The sequence below is a fragment of the Filicampus tigris genome, chromosome 1 (assembly GCF_054856515.1).
Source record: "Filicampus tigris isolate MCC_2025a chromosome 1, RoL_Ftig_1.0, whole genome shotgun sequence".
In the NCBI taxonomy this organism is placed as follows: domain Eukaryota; kingdom Metazoa; phylum Chordata; class Actinopteri; order Syngnathiformes; family Syngnathidae; genus Filicampus; species Filicampus tigris.
The window spans coordinates 26,515,686-26,539,269 of record NC_141217.1 but is presented as its reverse complement, the minus strand read 5'-3'; the positions used below and the strand labels follow the sequence as shown (position 1 = coordinate 26,539,269).

Below are 23,584 nucleotides of genomic sequence, written 5' to 3'. Positions count from 1 at the left end.
GCTTGTAAATATCCTACCCCTTCATTCACCAAATTAAGGACAATGCTGTGTTGCATATGTACCAACAGTGATTTACAAAATCAGTGTTTATATCAGTCATGTTGATTTGACATCTTTTTCATACATTTCCTGAATGAAACTGAGAAGCAGGTTGCTACATGTTTTGTGTTTTCGTTTATGGTCATGCAAATATTAATGATGAAACAAAATATAACTGAAAAGCAGGTTCATACATATTTTTTGTTTGTGGTCAAACACATAATATTAATGAGGAAACGACTAAAAGTGAAAAGCATGTTTCTGCATGCTACTGTGTTGAATAAGAACATTGGATGTTACCTCTTTTTTTTTTCTTCCTCTGCATATTTATGCCGAAAGTGATTTTTATAAAGCTTTTTTAATTGCACCAATTTTGTTGGTGGCTTTGATTTCTCCATCAAGAGAGTCTCAGATTTACACCACATCTTGTAAAAACACATACTACTTAGAGTGGTTCGGCATTACGTTGTTTTTTTTTCATTTTTATTATTATTATTTTTTCCCTCAGGTTGTACATATCTTCTCTTGTGCAGAACATTTTTGGGACATTTGCCTCGAGCAAATTTTTATGTATTTTTGAACATCAACTGATTTGTTTTAAAGTCTACATGATCCTTAAACGTTAGAATTTTTGACTGAATAAAAAGGGCATTAGTATGATCACAATAACCTGCAAAGCTGATCATTTGTATTGTTTTTTTTGTATTGCATGTATTGCATTGCATATAATGCTACAATATATATTATTATTAATAATAGTAATGATAATAATAATAATATTATGAGATTGTGTGATAAGATTATCCTTATGTGTGAGGTGTGTTAAATCGGGTGTTAGGATAATTGAACATTCTAATTTGCCCATCAGTGTGAATGTAAGTGTGAAGGCTAATTTTTCTGTATGTGCACTCAGTGCCACTGTCATTGACCGGCGACCAGGCCTAAGTCAGCTGGGAAAGCTCCAACTCACTTGTGACCCTAATGAAGGTATGTGATAAAGAAATAAATGCATGAATGCATGAATGGATACGTTTGGTCTTCTTCATTTGTGTGGCGGGCCAGAAGAAATGCACTCACAAGCTGTGTTTGCTCCCAATAACAGAGTTTGTCCCGATAAAAGGGTCCAAAGCCAGTCGGTGCCGAGAATCTTAACAAATGAACATGTTCAATGATTTATGAGCAAATATCTTCATGTCCGGTGGGGAGCCGAGTTCTCTTGAGCTAGTTGACTCTGCAAACTGTGATCTGACAGAATGTAGCTAATCAAAGAAGCTCTCTGACTTGATGAATGAAGAAGTGGCGATAAGCAAAACAGAGTATGTTTGTATGTTCATCCATGCATTTTCTGAACCGCTTATTCTCCCTCACTCGGGTCATAGGATTGCTGGAGCCTATCCCAGCCGTCTTTGGGCGGTAGTCAGCCTACCCAATGTCGTTTTTGTATAAACGTGAGTCCCCCAAATATTTTCTAAAGCATGTATTTTCTTGCTGACATTGCCACCGTCTCCGGTCCCCTTTGGAAACACTAGCCAAGCATTGGCGCATACCCGGAAGAGCCTGGTCGTCTTTATGTTTGTGAAGTCTTGTGTGGTCACGTGCAGAGTTTCTCGGATAACTGGATTCTTGACCGGTGGCAGAAGGCACTCTTTATGTGTGTGGGGAGATGTGTTGAGATTATCTGAGCACCCCACACACATTAGGACCAAAACTGTTACAGTACATGCGTAATTGTTTATCTTTATGTGTGGGGTCTGTCAAAGAAAATAAATCTTTTAGGATTCGAAAAATTCTTGTGTGTACTAGGGCTAAGGTTTTTATTTCCACCTGCTGTAGTCAGCCATGTTCCTTCTGTCAACCAGTTAGCTCCCTCCAGCCACTTGTGCCTTGTCCAGGTGTGAATTGTCTCATCAGTTTGCTTGTATTTAGTTCTTGGTTTCTTTCAGTCTGTGTTTGTTCTGTCATCCCTAGTCACGTTATCTCACATCCCTGTGTTTCTTTGTTACTTTGAATATTAGTAGATCATTAATTGTGTATTTTGACTCTTCCTCATGCCTTGTTTACCTTCATTTTTTTTCACACCACCACACAAACCCGTCGACCCGTTTTTGTCAGAAGCGCTGCAGATCATTGAAACAATTACCGACACCATTCAGTGATAGCAAGCGTACTCTTATTTGAACCAAGAGTCGGACCAGGCTAACAGAATGTTTAATGTTTTTCTTTTAATTATCTCACTATCGTTGTATCTATTTTACTTCTGTGTGGTCACTGCTCAGTATTACCATTTGTGCAGTTTTTGTTTTGCTTGTCTATGCATGCATGGTCTTTCGCGTGTTATGGGTCACTCAAAATGTCGATAGAATTGGCACTTGGACCTGGAGTGTAAAGATGGCCTTACAAGGTGATCTTTAAATGACTGAGCCACTGAGGCAACATTGCCATTGTTTTCCAGCCCAGATGTTGGAGACTTGGCGCAGTGACTCGAGTGCGTGAGCGAGAAAGAGACTTTAACTGGAGGGTGTTATGTATTCCCCAAAAAAGCATCCGTTTAACATCTGCTGTTGACTGCAACAAAACTGCAACAGTGGCTAAAAGTTGCTCAGTGGGATTAGTGGGGGAGGGAAAATAGTTATTTGAACTGAGCCAGAGTGTTAATGCACTTGGCACAAATTCAATATCTTTCTAGTTCAGACTTGGCTCAAATTGTTAAATGTCAAGTCAAATTAGATAAAATGTACTCTTTGTTAATTAGCTGTGTAAGGAAAACTCATCTCAAAATTTGTTGATTTTACACTCACATTTCAAATATGTTTTCCAGTGTAGGACACACATACTACTGTATAAGAAAAATAATTGAGAGGTGAATCAATGAAGTAATTAATCTGGCATTACATTAGACCCCTGGGTAGGGTTTTGCAATTAATCGAAATTCAATTACGATTTTGATTATTACACTCCACGATTACAAAATTGGAATTATCGTAAAAAACGATTATTAATACTAATTTTGAGTTGTTTTGAGGCATGCGCACACAAGTTACTCCGCCTCGTCGCCCTCTCCAAGCTAGCTAGCAGACCCAATATGTATATACATGAGATGCAGACCCAATCACCATATTACATTTATAATTTATCAGAAGCAAATTACTTTAACTTTGTGTACTATGTGTAAATATTACTTTAAAAACAAAACAAAAAAGGCTCCAGGCAAAGGTCAAAATGTATAGATGAATAGCATGTCTGTAATAAAAATAATAATAATAATAATAATAAATGTTGGATAGGAAATGGACTTAAATTATAGCGTTTCAAAGAATTGTGTCTTAATATTTTTTACATGTTCTTGTTTTGTAGCAAAAAATAAATAATCGTAAATTGAATAATCGTGATTTCAATTATTACCTAAATAATCGTGATTAATATTTTTTTTCATTATCGAGCAGCACTACCCCTGGGTGTTAAATGTTCAACTTTAACATTGTGGTCACATTCCCTGCAAGTTCTGTCTGGTAGCTACAGTTGTTTTTTACATTTGATGACTATGCTTTTTCCACCCAAATTCCCTCCACTGCTTGGTGCAATATGTGTTTTGGCCCAGGACCTGAATTGTATTGTTGGAATTCTTTCTGAAATCGATTGAAAAGGGTCTACCTGTCTCTGAAGGACATATGAGAAATCACTACTTCTACTGGCACCCACTGGCTTTTAAATACCATATATAAGGCATTTGGAATTTATTTCTACACATTTCTCCACTATCATGCTTAAATAATGTAGTCCCTTTCATTTGTAGTTTAGTTGTTTGTTTTTTTTAACTTAAATCTTTATTCATTTATTTGCTATTGCATATTTATTTGTATTAGCCTATATCTTCTGGGCAAGGTTTTCTGATCCAGCATGACTGTAGCCCAGTGCACAAACTGTGTTACTATGGGTGCTATGGCATTCCCATAACCTCTGACCTCGCAAGTGTTTGTCTGGATGAATGAAAAAAAAAAAATCCCACATAATTACTCAGATATCTTGCATGGACTGGTCGCTGACATAACAGCAAAAAACGGACCGACTACATGTTTTCCCTTTCTTTAGGTCATGACTACGTAGTGTTGCCAACTCCCTGCAAAATAAATAAGGGACACCCAGGCCTGGCCTGTCACTCCCATTACACAAAGCAAGCAAAGTGCGTAGGGCACCATCGTCCGTTGGGGGCACCATCGTCCATTGGGGGCACCATCTCGTCCATGGGGACACATTATATCATCGAGTGTGCACGTCATGCGCGCACAGGCTCTGGGAATAACGAAATACATGTACTGGCGTTACGTATTCAAGATACAAAAAAAACCCTGTAACTATTCCATTACCATCCCAGAAAAAAATGTAATCTGATACACTTAATAAAAATGTGGTTTACTTTTGCAAAATTACACTTTTGGGAAGAGAGACGCCATAGTAGAATCCTCATCGCTCAAACTTATTGACCAAACAACTTGCAACTTGTAAGCAAATACCAGATCTGGGCGTTTCGCCTATGTGATGATTGAACAGCTGAATGCCACATTTTGTAGAGACAGCCTATTTTTTCCCCCATATATATTTCTTCTCAGATCTTGCTGCAGTGAGGGTTTGTCTTTGACAACGTGTCACAGCATTTTTCTCCATTGAGTAGATCCAATAATACTGCTCGGATTAAAATGAAACGGTGTAACTGTTCATTGTATTCCAGTTTTGCCAACACACTCTGTCGACAAATATCTGAGATAACTGCATATATAAAGGATCAAACGATTCGTAGTGATCTGCGTTGAGACTGGGCCAGCTGTTGCTGCCCCAAGCTTTCTTTGGTCTCTGCATAATCATTCTAGTGGTTTGGCACTGGCAGGTGCTGAGGCTGCACTTCTTGTGTGGTTCTTTTATGATATTTCCCTTCTTCCTTCTTCGCCTTCTAAGCTTGTCTTTAACCTGGACCCCGAGGTGAAGTGGTTATTATTAGCTGGGGTGTGACAACAGTTGAGAGACACAGGTGAGAATTTTTTGGAGCAGTGAAAATGAACAAGTGTGACTTGAAAAGGTGATGAGACAACTGGAGGTGTGAAATTCTTGGCCTCCTTGGCTCTAATATCTCAGGTGACTGATGGAACATAATTCATTTCAGTGGTCCCCAACAACCAGTCTGTGGACGGCACTACTCCAATATAAAAGCTCACCAGCAGAAGTGGAATCAAATTTCCTGTCATTGCACATGCACAAGTACAGAGCAATGAAATTTGCTAAACAGTTATGTTTCCAAGAGACATAAACAACAATGGCGAACGACAGAGAAAGAACGGAGAAGCCTGATGGGTGGCCGATGAAAACGTCATAATTTTCTTAGGTGAAAAAGAAAAACTTCGAAGCGGGAGGGAAAAGGCAAGTTCTCGGCTTTGCTCATATAAGGGAGGGGCACAGTATGGGATAAGAAAAAAAAACTCTGCAAGAGCCACATAAATAGGAGACATGAACAAAGGCGACTCAATGTGTTAAAAATATGTGCTCTCGATGTGTTGCTACTATATTGCATGTATGTTTGTTACCTAACAATATTCCTTTGATTCCTTATTGCTTTGTGTTAAAGTTCTCACTTCGTCCACACTGTCAGATGAGACAATATATATATAATGATATATTATCGGTTTGTTGATCCGGAAACTAGTCGGACGCAATACTACTAATGCTGCGTAGTACCACTTTGACAACACAAAATACTTGCACTTACTTGTGGGAGAGGACAGGTTATTCGGGCAGGAGCATGACCTAACAGTGATGGGACATTGTAATTTCTTCAAAATGTTGGTCATTTGAAAACGTGAACACTGGCAAAGATTTAGAAAAATAAAGTGTTGAAATAAAGTCTTGTTTGTATTAAAAATCTGATTGTGTTCAGTTTATGTAACCCCTAAAAAAGTACTGCTTCAATGAATGAATAAATGAACTAATGTGCACCAAGCACCCACAACATTAGGTACACTTGCACAATACCAGAGTGCCTTTTGAAAGATATTTACTTTTAATGGACATTGTATGAAAGATCTTAGGATGTTTATCTAAAATCGTTTTTATTAATTTAAACATATTTCTTCTTGTTGTACATTGCAGTGCCGATTGAAAGCTCCTTTGGTAGCCCCTCTCACACTACCGCTTTGCAAAACTGCCACAACTAAGGAATAACAGTAGAGCAGGCATTTCTTTGCCTTTGAGACAGATCATCACATCACAACTGATGTGTTTTTTTTTTTTTTTACATTTGGATAATTAGGCTCGGTTCACATCGCAGGTCTTAATGCTCAATTCGGATTTTTTTAAAAACTCAGATTTTTTTTTTTTGTGTAAGCGTTCATATTACATTATAAATGCGACCTCGGTCTTGTCTGCTGTATGAACACATGCGTGCGCAGAAGAAGAGACGACATCACTCCCGACGTGTTTGCAGAAGTAAATGTGGTCCAGCATGTCGGGGAATTTATACAGTGAAGCAATTAGATAGGAGGTAGGAATAAATACAGTATTTGGGGGGAATTATGAGGCAAGGCTTTAATATCTTATTTCATGGAGACATCACAAACGATGACATCACGTCATAGCCGTGCATAAAAAATGAATCGATCTGAACCGTGGCTGAATTACTACCATAAATGTCCACTTCATGCTTCATGTTTCAAGTGGGATTAAATTAAAGTAAAATATAAAGTAAATAGTGTTACTCAAAACAACTTTGCAGATTCGATCCCCTGCTGCCAGCACCTTCCCTCTGCCTGCGCGGAGTGCTTTTTTGGCTCCTGATGACGTCAATGTCGGATATATACGACCAGGCCGTTCAGACCGCGGCCGCATTGAAAAAAATCAGATAAGTATCCAATTTAGGACCACATATGAAAGCGACCCAGGTCGAATTTGAAAAAATCGAAATTGAGCCGTTCGGACTGTCATAAAAAAAAATCAGATACAGGTCACATAAGGGCAAAAAAATCTGGTCTGGGTTGCATTTGTCTGCGGTGTGAACCTAGCCTTAGATGCATGGTAAGAGCAGAGGCAATGTCTGGGACAGCGAAAGGGGCGTGAGAAGTGAGTCTTAAGTGTTAAATTTCACACTGAGGTCATGCCTTCCTGCTATCCCCTGACATATAGGCAGTGTTACGACTCTGGTATGCCTCTAATGCTTGAAGCCAGCAAACGCAGGACAGCGAGCCGGAAAATGCCGGGAAGATCTAGCTTTGATGGACAGTGTGAAAGGAGCTAAAAATGTATTTGTCATCTCAAGGAGCCAAATACTAAGGTCAAAACAATTTTGCATGCGGGTGCACCATCAGATAAAGCATGGCACTTTAAGTGTAGTGCTTCGGTGCATGACCAAACGGAGAACCCATGAAATATCACCACAAATGGGAATAAAGGTGTTGATTAAGAACAATTATTTTCACATTTTGCTGTTATGGCTTTTTGCATAGGTCAAATGGGGCAGTGGTCCATAAAACTGCTACATGCATTGTATGTGTACAAAAGAAAGACTAATGAATGCAAAACTGAAATTGTGTCAACCCTTGAACTGTAATAGGTGTTATGCACCTCTGCATATCTCTCTAATAATTTTCTTGGATTTTATTCTAACAGGTGCCTCGGACTATTGTGGTGGATTGTACAGTGGCCTTAATATTATCATCCACCACACATTTAATGCACTGTTGTTATGTGAAAGCAAAGCGCCCACTGCCAAATGCAAAAGGATTACAATGATCACCCTGCAGTGCGTGCATCTACACAGCTTTGGGAGCAAAGCTGTTGGCTGTTTTTTTTTTTTTTTTAAAGAATGAGTGCGATGGGAGGGGAAGGTCCTCAATGAAAGGATTTGGTTCAGACAGGATTTGGTCTGCCTTCTTTACAACGGTGACCTTGTTTTTGTCTGGTTCTTCACTGCCTTCCCTCATGGTGTCCATTGACTGTTCTTTAATAGCTTGTAGGGCACATATGGCTTCAAGAATGTGGGAGTTATTGGGTTGTGTAGAAAAAACTTTTTCTCCCCTCCTGCAGCTAACCAAAATCTGAGCCAAATGAAATGACATTGCATCTTAATTAAATCAGTCAGTATGGTTACAGAATACCCACAGTATGCATTTGTAACATTATTTACTGAGAATAAAATGGGTGGTTCTAAGACCACTTTTTCCAAATTTAGAGTTAACCATACCAGTGCACTCTACAGTCATTTACTTCAATGGCTAGGTTCACACTGCAGGTCTAAATGCTCAATTTGGATTTTTGGGAAAAATCTGTTTTTTGTGTGCGTGCGTGTGTGTGTGTGGGTGCGTGTAAGCGTTCACATCACATTATAAATGCAACCTTTTGTGTGTGAACATGCATCTGCAATGTGACTGTGACCTGTGCTGAAGAAGAGACGACGTCACTCACGATGAAACAATTCAGTAGGAGGTTGAAATACAGTATTTGGAGGAAATGATGATGCAAGGCTTTTCAAACAAATTTAATGGATACGTCACTAAAGGTGACGTCATGTCATTACCGCGCATGAAAAATGAACCGATCTACGTGGCTGAATTACTACTGTCACCAGTGTAGCAAATACTGGTTAACTATTGTTTAATAAATAGATGGCAATTCGAGTTAATGCCTGCACTAAATCTCGATCGCCGCTAGGGGCACCACACCCATTTTGGATTGATTCTTTGGACAAAAACGGACGAAAAAGTCCTCGTAATTCAGTCTTAATACTATATGAAGGATCTACATTCAACATATGTAAATCTGATTTACCAGATACTTTGACACTTTGATTCAAACACTTTGATTCAAACACACTAGGCTAAGGCAAGCCTAAATAAATGAACAAAACCAATATCAAAAGATTGGGAGGTAAGTGACGATAGGGAACTGATGATGATGTGTTTGCGTGTGTATGTGCGTGTGCGTGTGATGAAAGGTGAACTGGCGTAGCAGATTAAAGTTAACTGACTTGTACAAAGCTCTGCTTGATTCCCAGTTGAATTATGCACCAACTGTATGCACTTTAGGAAATTGCAAGCTGAACTTACAGGTGTTGATCGTGGTCGCTCTCAGAGGGAGAAAGCGCATTGCAGCGGGAAGAGTGATGTCACAGGGAGTAGGGAGAAGAAAGGAAAATCAAATCCAAAAATGTAAAAGTTCAACCAAAGAAAAATGATTGTGAAGGCCCTGGACTGCAGCTCAGCACGCGGCGTGGTTCAGACCAATTTGGGCTACCCGTTCCGGGCGTGCAGACACTGGTCGTGATAGCGAGTCAGCTTTGCTGGGACGCACACTATGACACCCGTTTTGAGCGGGGTGGCGCACCTTTCCTTGGGTGCGGACGCACGGTTTGCTGGCTAAGATGGTGATGGCTAGAACCACCAGATCCGGCCGAAAAACCCAAACTTGAAAATCACCACGTGCAATGTGGTTGGTCTCAGGCTGTGGGCGACCCGAACAAAAAGAAAAGGGTGACAAAAAGAAAACTTTCAGGGACCCTGAACGAGTCAGAGTGCGGCTGATTGCGGAGAAGAGTTAGGAAGCCACGCTAAAAAATGAGATTATTTCAATCAAAAAGAGATTGCTTCTCAATTGAGTGAGTTTTCACGAACTGAGTTTCGAGAGAGATGCATCTTCAAGAGATTGAGGGGGAGTTTTGCACCGCCTTTTATAGAGGCTGCACATGTTAATGATTTTGGCTGATTCTCCCCCCACGTCTGGGCGTTGCCTGGAAAAAAGAGTGTTCTCTAATTCTGTAGTTGTGAAGTTTTCAGCAGTTTGCAGAAATGTTGAAATACTTGTTGTTGTTTTTTGTTTGTTTTATCACTCAAAACCATTTCAGGGACATGCATCTGAAGAGCAGGCCGGTCACGTCCCCCGGGTGATGGAACTCAAAACAGTTGTTTTTTTCCTTTTGAACCGAACGCAACTAAAATGCATTGTGTGCCAAACATCATGATGGATGTTGTTTTCATTTCACATGCAACCTGTGGAGGAAAATTGAAAGCGAACACATTGAAAGCACATTAAAACATAGTTTTAATTAGTTTCCAACTGCAGGCGCTGGCAAGTCCATCTTCACACTCGCCAATAGGGTTTGCACGTGACCTAGTAATGTGCGGTTCGGTTGTTGGAGGTATGTTTTAGTTGGCGGCAGCACCTCTTGGGCGCATCACTTTGCGTTTGATCTCCCGGGCAGGTCCCTCAGAGACGTGCTGATTGAATACAGACGTAGGGGGTTTAACATCTTTATGCTGGTTCTTGCTTTCTTGTGATCTTCTGCCGAGATAACACCTCCTTGTTATCTGTGGTTGTATTGTGCAGGCCATTCCGTTGGTCTGTTGGGCCGGCCGCCAAGAGTCTGATCTGTCGGCAATTCGTATGTGTATTCCAGGTTTGCTGCAGACTTCACCACTGGTTCACGTCCCATATTCGTTACACCATAAATGTCCACTGTATGTTTAGGATTAAGATAAAGTCGAATATAAAGTCAAAACTGTTACTCAAAACAATTTTGCAGATTTGATCTCCCAACTCCCAGCACTCTCCCTACGCCCACACGGGGCGCATATTGGGCACCGGATAACGTCAATGTAGGATATATGCGACCTGGCGGTTCAGACTGCGGTATATACCGTATAGGCACACACATAACTGCTGGCTTGCTTGTGATGTAACTCCAACCAGCATAAATCTCATCAACATCTTTGCTGCACTATATTTGTCCTTTACTATGTATTTTAATAAAGCTAAGCCACACTTGCCGGGTGCACCCGCGCAATGCGTACAGGTGCGCACTTCTTGATTGGCAATCTCTTCATCTGGTCGGTGGACAAGGCACCACAACGGGGAACCGGAAATTTAAAATACAAACGATTCTGGGAGATTAGTTCCGGCTCCACTTGTTTTCTTGAGACTTGTTGCCTAACCGAAGTATGGCATCATGCATCACGGACCATACTGGCTGTTAGGTTTTTATCAACACCCGCCAAAATGAATTTTAACCTGCATTTGGCAGGTTTGTGGGTGTTAATTTAGAACCCTGGTTAAGGTTAGTGATGAACTTATGATTCACTAGTCAAGCAGTCATTATTTAGTCTGTAGTGCATTTTGAAATAGTGAAAAGCATGCTTAATTTGTCCTGCGGCAGCCTCATCCGCAGTTAGCCTCTTGGAAGATATTATGATTCCTACAAATGTCCTTCCCTTGAAAAACATGGTTCAGCGCTCTGGTATAGTATAGCAATGATTTACACATTGGAGGTATGATAAATTTACATTTATACTAGTGATGTTCCGATAAGGTTTTATGATACCGATCATGCATGAGTGAGATCGGCCGATACCGATTCTGATCGCATGGAATACCTGTATAATTTTCCATTTATTTATGGTGACTGCTATTATGCAATATTATCTGAAAAAAAAACAGCCATATTATTGCCGTAATTTTGACAAAAATCTATACATATTTTCAAAAGCATGAAGAAATACAGTTGCTGGCACAATACAACAATTACTCTGTCACAAAGATAATTGAAAAACCAGCTTTTGGTAACACAGTTTTTAACAGATCAAAAGAATCATCGTCTCAAAATACTTAATTATGCAAAAAGTCAAATAAATAGCATGCCACCTAAACATTGCATGTTTAGAATATAATTAAAGTAGAAAAAAATAGTCACATGCAGGCTTCACCCGAATAAGCTATTCAATGAGTTCCTAAATTGAAACGACTCAGGAACTTGGTTTCTTGTCTTGTGCATAGACAAACTATCTTGTGCATTTGTCAACGAGAAAAAAAAAACTCATCATGCATAACACATTTTGGAATACATATGCCTCGTTCGAACATTGTCATTAAAATCAGTACGCGAGCAAAAAACTCCCTTGTTAGACTCAACATCGACACAGGACTGACATCCGAGCTCCATTTAACACTTGTAAAACTTAAACAGGATAATAGGCCTTCTTTTAGGAAACGTTCGATGCGACAATACACCCTGGTGGAGCTACGCCTGTGAAGTATTTGCGTACCGGTAGCACGTAGCTAGCAAGGCTCGAAGTGGGCGAGCAGATGGCGGAATCCGGTGTCTTCCACCACCGAGAATGGTTGGTCATCAAGTCCGATACATTTCATTATTTTCCTGGTTATTTGCGTTGCCTTTTGCCTGCCACGCTGATATGGGTTTGAGTTGGTCAGCATGGGCTGCGTTAGCTGCTGTTTCATTGTTGCTGCTGCATCAATGCAGTGAACCTCGCAAACTCACCATAGTCTTCCAATTGCTTGACTTCAAATGTCAGGTTAAGTTGTTTGCGTTGAAACTTGTCGCCATGCTCCCCCGCGAGGTATCTTTTCCTGGCATATATTACAAGACGCAAACTACACACAGCACACCACATGAGCTGCGAGTGGTCGGATTCTTTGATCGGCGATAAAAGGCTTTGATCGAATATGCCGATCACGTCATTTTTCACGAAAATCGTCCGATCATTATCGGTGCCCGATCGATTGGAGCATCCCTAATTTATACAAACCTTTCCACTCATATTTTCTTTGCCGCCATGTCTCTATTTCCAGGGACTTTCAACCTACCATATTTTCCGAACTATAAGTCGCTCCGGAGTACAAGTCGCACCAACCCTTGAATGCATTATAAAGAAGAAAAATACAAATATAAGTCGCACTGGAGTATAAGTCGCTCCACTCCCCCTCAGAATACAAGTTGTCTCTGTCCCATAACGCAAATAAGTGTGTCCACATAAATCAAATTAATACAACCGTGCACTTATTACACATCATTTCCACCGAGCTATAATGGTAACATGTAGCTAACATCCACACATGTAGCATTACAAGAAAGTTACGGTAAGATAACTTTAAACTCACCAAAATGGTCGTAGATCGATTAAATAAGTATTTTATTTATCGTCATAGGCTCCAGCACGCCCCGCGACCCTTGTGAGGAGAAGCGGTATAGATAATGGATGGATTTATTTATCACCGACCATGTAGAATGTTTCCATGTCTCCAAAAGTATTTTTGTCTTCGGTCGTAATTTTCTTTGTTCTCTCCTCCTCCGCTCCGTGTGTGCGGGGGTGCGTGTGTGTGTGTGGGTGTGTGTGGGTGTGTGTGGGTGTGTGTGTGTGTGGGGGTGTGTGTGTGTGTGGCTGGCTGATGATGCAACACCACAGCCAGGCACGGTGCATTTAAAGGAACAGTACACTATTGTGTGTGGATGTATTGATAGACAGTCAAATTGTCTTTTTATGATACTATTTTAATTACTTATTTAACAAAATATTAGATTTTGACCGTTTACATTATTCATGCCTTTTAAGAGCTTTTAGGATTTATCTTATGTTCCTTTATGTGGGTTACAATTACATGTGAAATTAATATAGAGGTAATTGTCATGGCTTGTTATGATGTTATGTCTCCCTCTGCAGCTTGACCAAGCTGTAAAATGGCTGTAAACACATCAAGATAACATGCCGCTTAGCAGACTACGTGAACTATGAACTGGAGGTGTCGTGATTAAATCTGCCAATAAGAAGACAAGTTAGAAATATTGGGAACAGATTCAATTACGCTAATGTGCCTGCAGAGGGAGACAAAACATCATAGATACAAGTCAGCACTAACAAGCCATGACAGTAATAATGTGTCAATAATTTCACACATAAGTCGCTCCAGAGTATAAGTCACACCCCTGGCCAAACTATGAAAAAAAACTGCGACTTACAGTCCGGAAAATACGGAAATTATTTCTGTAAACACCCGTGCATGGTAATTTTCCATCAACAACTTCAGTTCCGACATCATCAAAAGAAAAAATCCAAATATCACACAGCGACAACCACAGCAACACAGTGATTGCAAGCTGCTAATGAGAAAATAAATGTTGGCCTGAGCTGGGATGAGAAGCCAAGGCAGGGGAGAAGGGCAGGGCAGACTGGACGGTGCTCCTCTGAGCTGGCATTTACAACCAAACATTGACATCAGTATTTGCTCCCCGAGGGAGCTTGTCTGATGTGATTACAGTCTGAATTAAACATATTTGCATAATCATCATTGACTTAATAGCAGTGTTTTGCCTTTTTGTATTCTGTTAACGATGTATCTGCCCAAGTGATCAAATGATATGAATGACATTCAAGGCATTGACACAATTTTCCAAATAACAATGGCATACCCAAAAAGCCATGAAGAAAGGATGTTCGCAAGTGGCCCCAGAGCAAATTAGGGGTACTCTTACCCCTTGATAAAATAGAAATGTTTTATTCCTTACACATTTAGTTTAATCTGCAACTAGAATCTATTCACATGCCAGACAAATAGCACTATAACTATATACACCTGTTCATGAGAATATTGTATATTGGAAGAATAATGTCTTCCATAAGGTTCCATTGTAATCATAACATTTTAAAAAAATCTATGTAAATGTCCTACATTATGTTGTCAGCAGCCACCTGTCTCTGTCAATTTCATTGTGTATTATTTGTCAGTTCAAGTTTAAATATACAAACCTTCCCGTAGTGTACTTTTCAGTTCTATTATTGTATATATGTATGATGGAAACCAATTTTGTGCAGCACTGCACTGAAACTGTTTTTGAAACTTGGATGAGAGAGAGAGAGGGAGAAAGATTGAGAGAGAGGGAGCGAGAGAGAGAGTCTAAAGCCTCAGTGGTCAGCTAAGCCTTGTAAGTGCGCACCCACGTTTCCTCGCTAAGCACCAATAGGTTGCTCCTCATCAAATATATTTCCCCCTGCAATGCTGTCTTTTTATAGCACAAACATATTGATCACCCACTGCATTGCCTTCTATGGCTTGGTCCAGTGTGTAAAAAATGTGAGGGCTGCGTTATTACCCTCAGTGAATATCCAAGGGCTGTGTGGACGGTGGGAGATTGTCTGATTGTGTTTATGCGTGTGTGTGTGTGTGTGTGTGGGTGCAGGCTTGGCTGAAGGTAATTCAGATCAAGACTGAGCTAACTCTCATCAAGCAACTTCATGGGGTTATAAAATCTATAACACAAAAGTAGGCAAAGCTTTCCACCAGCGTATTGCTATATGCAAATGTGGCATTTATAGTGATTGTGTTAGTGTCATCACCTAAAATGGGATACTTTACTCTGAGGCCACATAATAAAGCAAAAAGATCAATAAAAGTCATGAAGCATAAAGGGAAAGTTTTCCAGGCCATGTTGTCATGGGACATCAGCAACATACTTGGTGATGAAATAAAATGCAACGGTGGTTTGAAACCAAGTGAGTCACTAAAGAAAGGTCACAATGTTTACATTTGTCAAACTTGCACCGAATATAATATTTAGCAACATAGGCAGACATGTTCTTGATTGACAAGTTTGTACTGTACCAAAGGATTTCACACGTTTTTCTGCCTCCACTCACACCTTTGTGTCAAATGAGTAATTTGAGAAGCTGCGATGCCTGCCAGTCAGAAGCATGTCTAAAGGCCGAGATAGACCAAAAAGACACTGGCCAACAGTGACAGACGCTTACCCCCTGTGGCGTCCGGCCGGCTGTCGGCACGTCACGCTGGAGGAATACGCCGCAACGACGGACAGTGACACTGACCATTAAAGTACCTTCTGCGCATGCATAAGATGCCATACCCTTCCATACCATCGGCGGCGGTAGTCACCATATTTCATGGTTAGAAAAATCCAACCGGAAAGCTGTTGGCCGGGGGCGGATTATAAAACAATGCATTTAGCTATATTCTTCGCTCACGATGAACTCCCACGCGAAGTAAACCATCACGTTCTTGACACGGTATTGTGAAATACTTACATTGTCAACCCTCGCTCTTGTACCTGTAAGAAGATTAAGGAAGCAGAGGCGTGCTCACTGTTTTTCCGCGTCTGTCACTTCCCGTTGGTGCTCCGAGCGCTGATTTGCTAGCTAACAGCCAATCAGAGTGACCAAATGTCACGACTGGCGACGCCGATTCACAATACGTAAACGCCCCCAAGACGCTTACAGACGGGTTACAACACTACGACGGTGGCCACTACACCAAAAAGACGGTGCATTCAGACGCCAAGACGCTTCACAACCTCCGGTGTCGGTTTGGTCTATCAGGGCCTTTAATGGAACCATGAGGATTGGGTCGTAACATTTGTGATCTGGTATATCCTAAGGTAACCTGGAGGATGTCATCCTCCTCCATTCACATCGATTCATACGGTCAACTTTCAAATAAAGCTACCTGACTGAATAACCTTTATGAATACCTTCTTATCTCACACTGGCTCAGATTAGACCACAGCAAATCCTGCTGAGGACATTAATCCCTGCTGTTTGCTCCCACATACTAGGCTCATCGTTTTTTATAATCATAAAATGACAGCACGCCTATCTTTTCCATGAATATGTTTCTTGGTGGCCATCTTTGTGATAGCAGAGAAGCAGCAAAATATGTTGGAGCTTTTGCGGAGCTGTCTACGGGTCACACTGTGTACTTGAAGCCAGGGGCTGCTCTTATCACTTCATTTTATCTCGTACTTACAGTAGCTCTATGGTTGCTGTAGTGACACATTTTAATGCTAATTTACATCCATCCAAAATCCATTTGCTATACATTGTATCCCGTGCAGTCACTGGGGGATAAACTAAACTGATTTGAACCCATAGCTGGCTTTCTTTAAACCAGTAAACGCTATCTACCATTTACGAGCTAGGACTATTGATATTGATATTGAAGGATTCCCTCCATGAGATGGCCAAGATAGTTGAGCCAAAAAACAAATCCCTCCGCTAGGGCTGCTCGATTAAGCGATTTTGAACCGAAACCGAATTTTCCGGATAAAACGATGTTAAAAACGTTCAAATCGGCACATAAGATTTTTTCAATTTTTGGTGTATCTAAGACACCGTAGTTTCCTCTGCATTTCCGCTTCCTCCCACAAGCGCGCATACCGGGAAAAACTACAACACCATCCATGGCTACCGGCGATTCTACTATTTGCTCAGGCAAGTGAGCGTTTAGTTAATAAATCGGACAAATATAGATCTGTAGTGTAGTGTGTGCCCCGCATGTACAATACAACCGGCAAGCAAGTATCTCAACGTCTGAAAGGCGTCCCTTTTTTCTCCTCTACAACGGACCATGGCGGTGCATCCCTACTTAAGCTTGACAGTGCATTGTATTATTGAGTGACAGTTTTGCACTAATCATTGATTTATGTTTAACTAAGACCAGGGAGAAAGGTGAAAGGCTAGTCACTAGCTGCTTGGCAAAATGACTTGCTGACAGACTGTTTGGTTTACAGACTTGACTGTCTACCTTCTCTCATGTTGATGATTTCGTTTCAGATGGGATATGCACTTTCTTCTTTCATTATTGGTTTAATTAAGAACAGATCTGAAATCTATTGTGTAAATTAAATGCTGTTAATCCCAATGGATTGTTCTGTGTGTATTAAATTAAATTGACTGGCATTTTGAGTTCATAAAAATTCAGTTTAAATAAAAGACATTCAAAATACTTCATTTTTCATACATTTTTTATTAAACAAAGAAATCGTAATCGTAAAATCTGGTTTGAGAGAAAATAATCGGGATTTTCTTGTTAGGCAAAATCAAACAGCCCTACCCTCCGCTGATGTTTACATTTTTTAACGAGTCTTTACATCTACAATCCAAAACCAGTAGGGATTTCTGTAGTGTGCGCATATAAAGAATCAAAATAGTATCTGATACAAGATTGTAGAACCTGATGTCTGATGTACACAGATATTTTCTACAAAGGGCAACTGTATATCAATTACAAAGTAAAAAATCTATTGATTTTGAAAAGAAAGTTAAGAATCTATTGATTTATAGTTGACATAGCTGGGGGTACAGAATAGTCCCGATAACAGTTTTTGTGGCAGTATTCCCTTTGAAAATCAAAAGCATTGGGTTTAGGGTTTTTGATGCGAAGAGAGAGATGCTCCTAAAGGTGTTTTATCCACAAACAGCCTCCCAAAAAATTGCAAAACTGCATTTTTTGTTTCCCTCGGTGTCAGCAGATGCGTTTGTTGCACAGCTGTTTGTTGTCACCATTGTCTGCTGCGTTATCCTTTCTCTGTCTGTTGTGCTGTTTGCATCTCTGTTGCTCTTTCATCAGGTCTGTCTGTAGTTTTATGTTTATCACTAACTGCTGCCTGTAAATAAGACTGTGTTTGTTGGAGAAAACGACTCGGTGGTTTAACCGTTCAACAAACCAGTTCCTAAAAACAAATTCGGTATACTTACTGATATAGAAAGATGAGTACTCCTATAAGTCTCTCAATTTATGACCTTAACATGGTGTTGTTCATATATACAGTATGTGGCACAGTAAACATTTCCAAAATGACCCCAACTTTTCAGTTTTTGGCAAAGGTCTTCTATGTAGACTACGGTCATACAGGCAATAGAAAGCCATTAAAAGGTTCAGAGAGGAGCCATTAGATCCATAAGAAAGCTTTTGTTATGTGAAAGCACATGAACCCCAGAAGGAAAGTGTGAAAGGGCATGTAAATAAGGAAATCACCAGTGCAGGCAGTTACACCCCCAGGAACTTGTTTTGCAAGATTTCTTGACCAGAGTTTAGCCTATGGGGTAGGGAGGTAAACTTGTAAGTGGGAAATGTTGTTGCCAAATTGACTGCTCTGCTTTGATTCCCCCACGCCTCAATCCCACACTATGACCCACCTCCCCGTCCTAGATTTTTTTTCTTGAGTTTTTGAGTTTTGATTTTTTTTTTTTTGGTATTCTTCTAAGAAATCAACACATGGGAGTTTTCCTTTGCTGGTGAGATTTATTTTTTAAAAAAGATCAACGCACATGGGGGTTTTCCCTTGTTGGTGAGATTTTGTGAAAGAAATTGCACAAAAAACATCCACACATATTTAAAAATCTATACATTATCAGTTTACAGTGTGTGTGTGCGTGTGTTAGAGAGTGGCAGGGCAATTTTCACGTAACCATGACATTTCCTTTTTGCATTTTCCACATGTATTTATAGCAGTCCACTCATTGCAAAAATGGCGTGACTGATCTTGCAGTTCTTTTGGACCTTGCACTCGAGTCTTTTCCCGGGGTTCGGTGTGGACGATTGTTGGCGAATCGATTGTTCCTTTCGTGCCTGCTATGCACCCACATACGACTTAGCCAACTCTTTTGCGAGGTTCACTAGGAAGTCCACCCGTCTCCTTCTCCTGGGTGCATGCCTGATGCAGAACATGAGCATTCAGCGCTGCCATGTCAATCATGTTGTCAGTGCCGTGTTCCTCTGAGGACAGTGTACTCCCGCACCATCTGGTCCATCACATCTACGCCACACTTCATGGTGCTGTAGAAGGTGCCGGTGTTTGGCTTCCGCTTGGTGGTATTCTCCTTCTGAACCTCACTGTGCATGCTGCTGAGAAGGTAGATGGTCTCCCTCCGCTTGGGAGCATACTCAGTCAGCGTGTCACCAGTGGTTAAAAATACCTAATAAATGAAAGAAAATATACTTTTACACACACACACACCCACACGCAACCTTCCCCCCCCCCCCCCCCCCCCCCACACACACACACGCCCACGCACACACACACTCACACACTATCTCAGGTTTGGAGGTTTGGAAGAACCTAAAACGTTCGGCGAGGGGCAATATCACATTATATTCATCCATCTTTCAAACTGCGGAGGCTAATGTAATGCACCTGCGGCTGCAGGAGCATTGTTTTCTGGCACTCAGAAGCGCCTCCAGTAGAAAGGGAAAAACACAAGCAAGACAAGAGGGAAGATTGCATTGCATGTTTGACTGCGACTGCACATTTTCATACAGCCAAATCGGGACACTGCGTAATGATGCTGATGCTCAATGTGGAAATGTTCCTTTGGAACCTGGTTCAGTTGAATTTCAAACAACATTTATGAATAGGGTTTTGAATTCCTCATCCTAGTGACTGACCTAATTTCATACATTTGTTCAAACACCTGTATGCTCTCTCTTATTCATGTAGCAGGAGCCATTCAAGTACACCTTCAGTGATGTTTGCAAAGTGTTCACTTTGCAAGAGAAATACAGGGATAAAACTTATCCCAAAAAAGTGGGATAGGAATAATTATTTACCACAAACCCAGCAGCAAAAAGTCATATCAAAGTATAGTAATTTAATTTTAAAAAATTACATTTGCATTACAAAATAAAGTACTTTGTAAATCCTTGTTTCTGTTTGAGATGAAAGCATGCACAAACCCTTTCCACTTTGATTATTTTGTATATTTGTTTGAACCTGGTGCATTATGTCAAGGCCTGTGAGAAGTCCTGATGCTGGTCCAATATTCTCCATAGTTAAACTGACTGAGCTCATTATCTCGATCTGCCTGAAGCACACACAGACGAACGTACACACACGGCTCTACTTTATCAGTTCAGCCCCTATACAGCCCACCTCAGTTTCATTAACAGGCTAATTAACATTTCATGAAGTCCATTTCCTGCTAGTTTAATTAACAGGCCGTGCCCCTGTTGGCCAGCAAGACCAAGAGTCAATGGAGAAGATAAGAAAAAACAAAACTTCTGTTCTGGTTCCTAACATGGCCTCGTATGAATTTAGAACATGGTGTGTTTTGAGGGTGTGCCATTATTTAGCCTGTTGCGGGTTCTCTCTGTCATCCTCTATCACATAGTGTTAGTGGAAGGTGTAGTATCCATGGCCAAATACTAACAAATCAAAGTTCAATTGGGGTAGCAAGTGTTGGATTTGTTTTGTTTTGTCAGCCCCAACACACACACACACAACACACACACGACCACCCCCTTTTCCTTTCAATCGTGCACATTAAACGTCACATATCACATATGGTTGACAAATTCTTCACTCTAGACAACTTGGATGAGGACATATCCTACTCTGAGCTTGCAAGGTCAAAAGCATTAAATAAAATAAGAATATTGATTTTTGAGTGGTATTGGAATGCAAACCAATTGAGTTGTAACACGTAACAAAAGTCTGACTTCTACAACAGCAAGTGGCTACCAGAATTAAAAGACTAAGGTTGATTTAGTTTCGTATTCAGGATCCCATTTGGGTGTAGTAGAGTAAATCATACATGTGGAGACCGAAAGGATTAACTGTGTTCTGTGAAAGTATTCTCTTTAATCAATAATGTTAATATCATTCAAGACATAGAGGATATTATTTGGCACACGTGGTGAGTGTCTGGTTAGTAAATATCCTCTTGCCTGTGTTTTTAAAGATACATAATATATAATCCACCCAGTCACTCTCCTTCGTCCTCCGCTCCCCCTCTCTCGCCCGCACCCCCTCCCATCCAGCGAACCGCGCGACGCATTCAACTGGCTCGGAAACAATATCTCTGCAAAACACGAATTCAACCACAACAAAGATAACTCAGTTCGTTTACTACTTACCAAACTGCACATGCTTACTTCCATTGCGAGCCCCGGGGTTGTTTTTTTTTTCGTATTGTATAATTGTTTGAGTCCAGACCGCCAGGAATGGCAGACAAGTTATTTATTTATTTTCCACTTCCTCTCCTTCCCGGCCTTCAAAATAAAAGCATACCAGCAAACCCCTATACACAGCAAGTTTGCTATGTCGTATTTCCGGAAGTAGTGAATGCCAGAAGAAGTGCATTAACTCCACCTTGATGTGCAAGGTCAGTTGAGTTGAGTCAGCAATATACTCGTGGACATAAGTTGTTTTGCATTTAATGCATTTAATTTTATTGTGAAAACGATCTGGAAGGTGGCGGCTAAGGGGGAACGTGGGTGAGTAGCTTGCTTATGCTTACTTTGCAGCAATGAGCTGCGTGGTGCATCCGTCTCCGTGTGGGAAACTGTCATCGCAACATGTGAGACAGCACCAACATGCGCTCAAAGCGTGTTTGTATTTCTTCATTGTCACTTAACGTAACCCGCGACTACCACCTGCAACTGGGGCATACTATTACAAAGAGGGGCCGGGGGTGGGGGTCAATGCCACAATCCCTATAACAGCAGTTGTCGCTCGCGCCGACGCGGGAGTAGAAAGAAGCCTAAAATGTAGGCTGAGATGAATTTTGGCCACCTCGCAAGCACGTCACACGCACGATAGTGGGCCGGACTAAAATACACCTCCGGCCATGCTTGGTTAAGCCATTTATTAAAATTTGTCACCCTCCGCCCAGTCCGCTGATAGTGTAGTGGTACACACGCCTGAGTTGTGTGCGGGCAGCGTGGGATCGATTCCCGCTCAGTGACAGTGTCTATGTGTGCCCTGCGACTGGCTGGCGACCAGTTCGGGGTGTAGTCTGCCTTCGCCCATTGACGGCTGGGATAGGCTCCAGCAACTCCCCGCGACCCTATATAGGATAAGCGGTTTGGAAGATGACATGACATGACACCCTCCGCCCACGAAATGGGCATCGGCTGGGCCGGAGGGCCCGACCGGTCCGGCCCAGGGACGGACTGCCCTGCATATATATATATATATATATATATATATATATATTTCTTCCTCAACATCTATGTAGTATAAAAATGCTTTTGTTTTACATTTAGCCTACAGCTAGTGAGAGCAAACGCCATTTCATCTGAGTTGAACTGTAGATTCTCTCTCTCGCTCTCCCTTTGTGAGGCTAGGTATTCAACATTATGAAAAGATTAGACTAACTGTGACATCCTCAACAGGCAACAGCCATAACATACTGTATGAAAGCCTACTTACATAATTTGCTTTTTTTTTTTAAACGCCGTTGATGTTTTTTGTTTCTTCATTTTTGCTTCTTATTTCAGCACACAATGACAGGCATCGAGTGTTCCTGTTTCTTGTTGGACTATTGGCTACACTTCTCTCCCACTGTAAAACATGATGTGTTGGCTCAGCAATAAAAAGAACAGATGTGACGGATATTTTTAAAGTTCTGTATTTCAGTTCAGCTAGTGGTGAGTACATGCTACAAGACCTATCTAACTCAGTAGAAATAAAGTAGGGTACAAATGTTTGTGGAGACCGGTTTGCTAAAATGTGCTTGGATTTATTGGTGTCCCATGTAAAAAAAGAATGTCAGGCTAAATGGTCGGCCCTGCGCATTTTCACCTCATCCCCTCTTTGCAAAAAGTTTGGACACCCCTGATTTACACACACTGCCATTAAACTCTCCACAAATCTGTTTACAACATTATAATCTGATGACTGTGGAAATATCATTTATGATTTGTGCTAAATTAATCGAATAATCATTGTTCGCGTGATGATGGATAACATACTGTACATTAAAAAAATATCAATTAGTACTTGCAATGCTTTTGATTGGGTAGCAACAGTAGAAGATGCCTGATTCAAATGAAATATTTAACCAGATGGGTATATATCAGGATTAAGGATTGTTGGCTTAGCGTATGCACGAAAGTTTGTTTTTTCTTTCCAAGGATTTTATTTATGACATGAATATGGCAATTGACTGAAATCATCTTGTCAAACACTTATCCAGCTTCCCTCTTTCCAAATCTG

The 23,584-nt window shown here is 40.8% G+C and overlaps 1 protein-coding gene across 3 annotated transcripts in view; it reads left to right on the top strand.

The window, feature by feature from the left end:
- Positions 1-23,584, top strand: part of LOC147153391 (uncharacterized) — a 66,003-nt gene that overhangs the window by 3,252 nt on the left and 39,167 nt on the right. For 2 of the 3 annotated variants that reach the window (XR_015086609.1, XM_086029147.1), the window contains exon 2: positions 953-1,026. Coding sequence is in view for 1 of the 3 variants with exons in the window: in XM_086029147.1 (XP_085885273.1) it covers positions 953-1,026 (74 nt within the window). In the remaining 2 variants the exon portion in view is untranslated. Of the gene's footprint in view, positions 1-952; positions 1,027-22,866; positions 22,966-23,584 lie in introns of those variants that run through there. The other variant, XR_015086610.1, reaches the window with a different exon arrangement.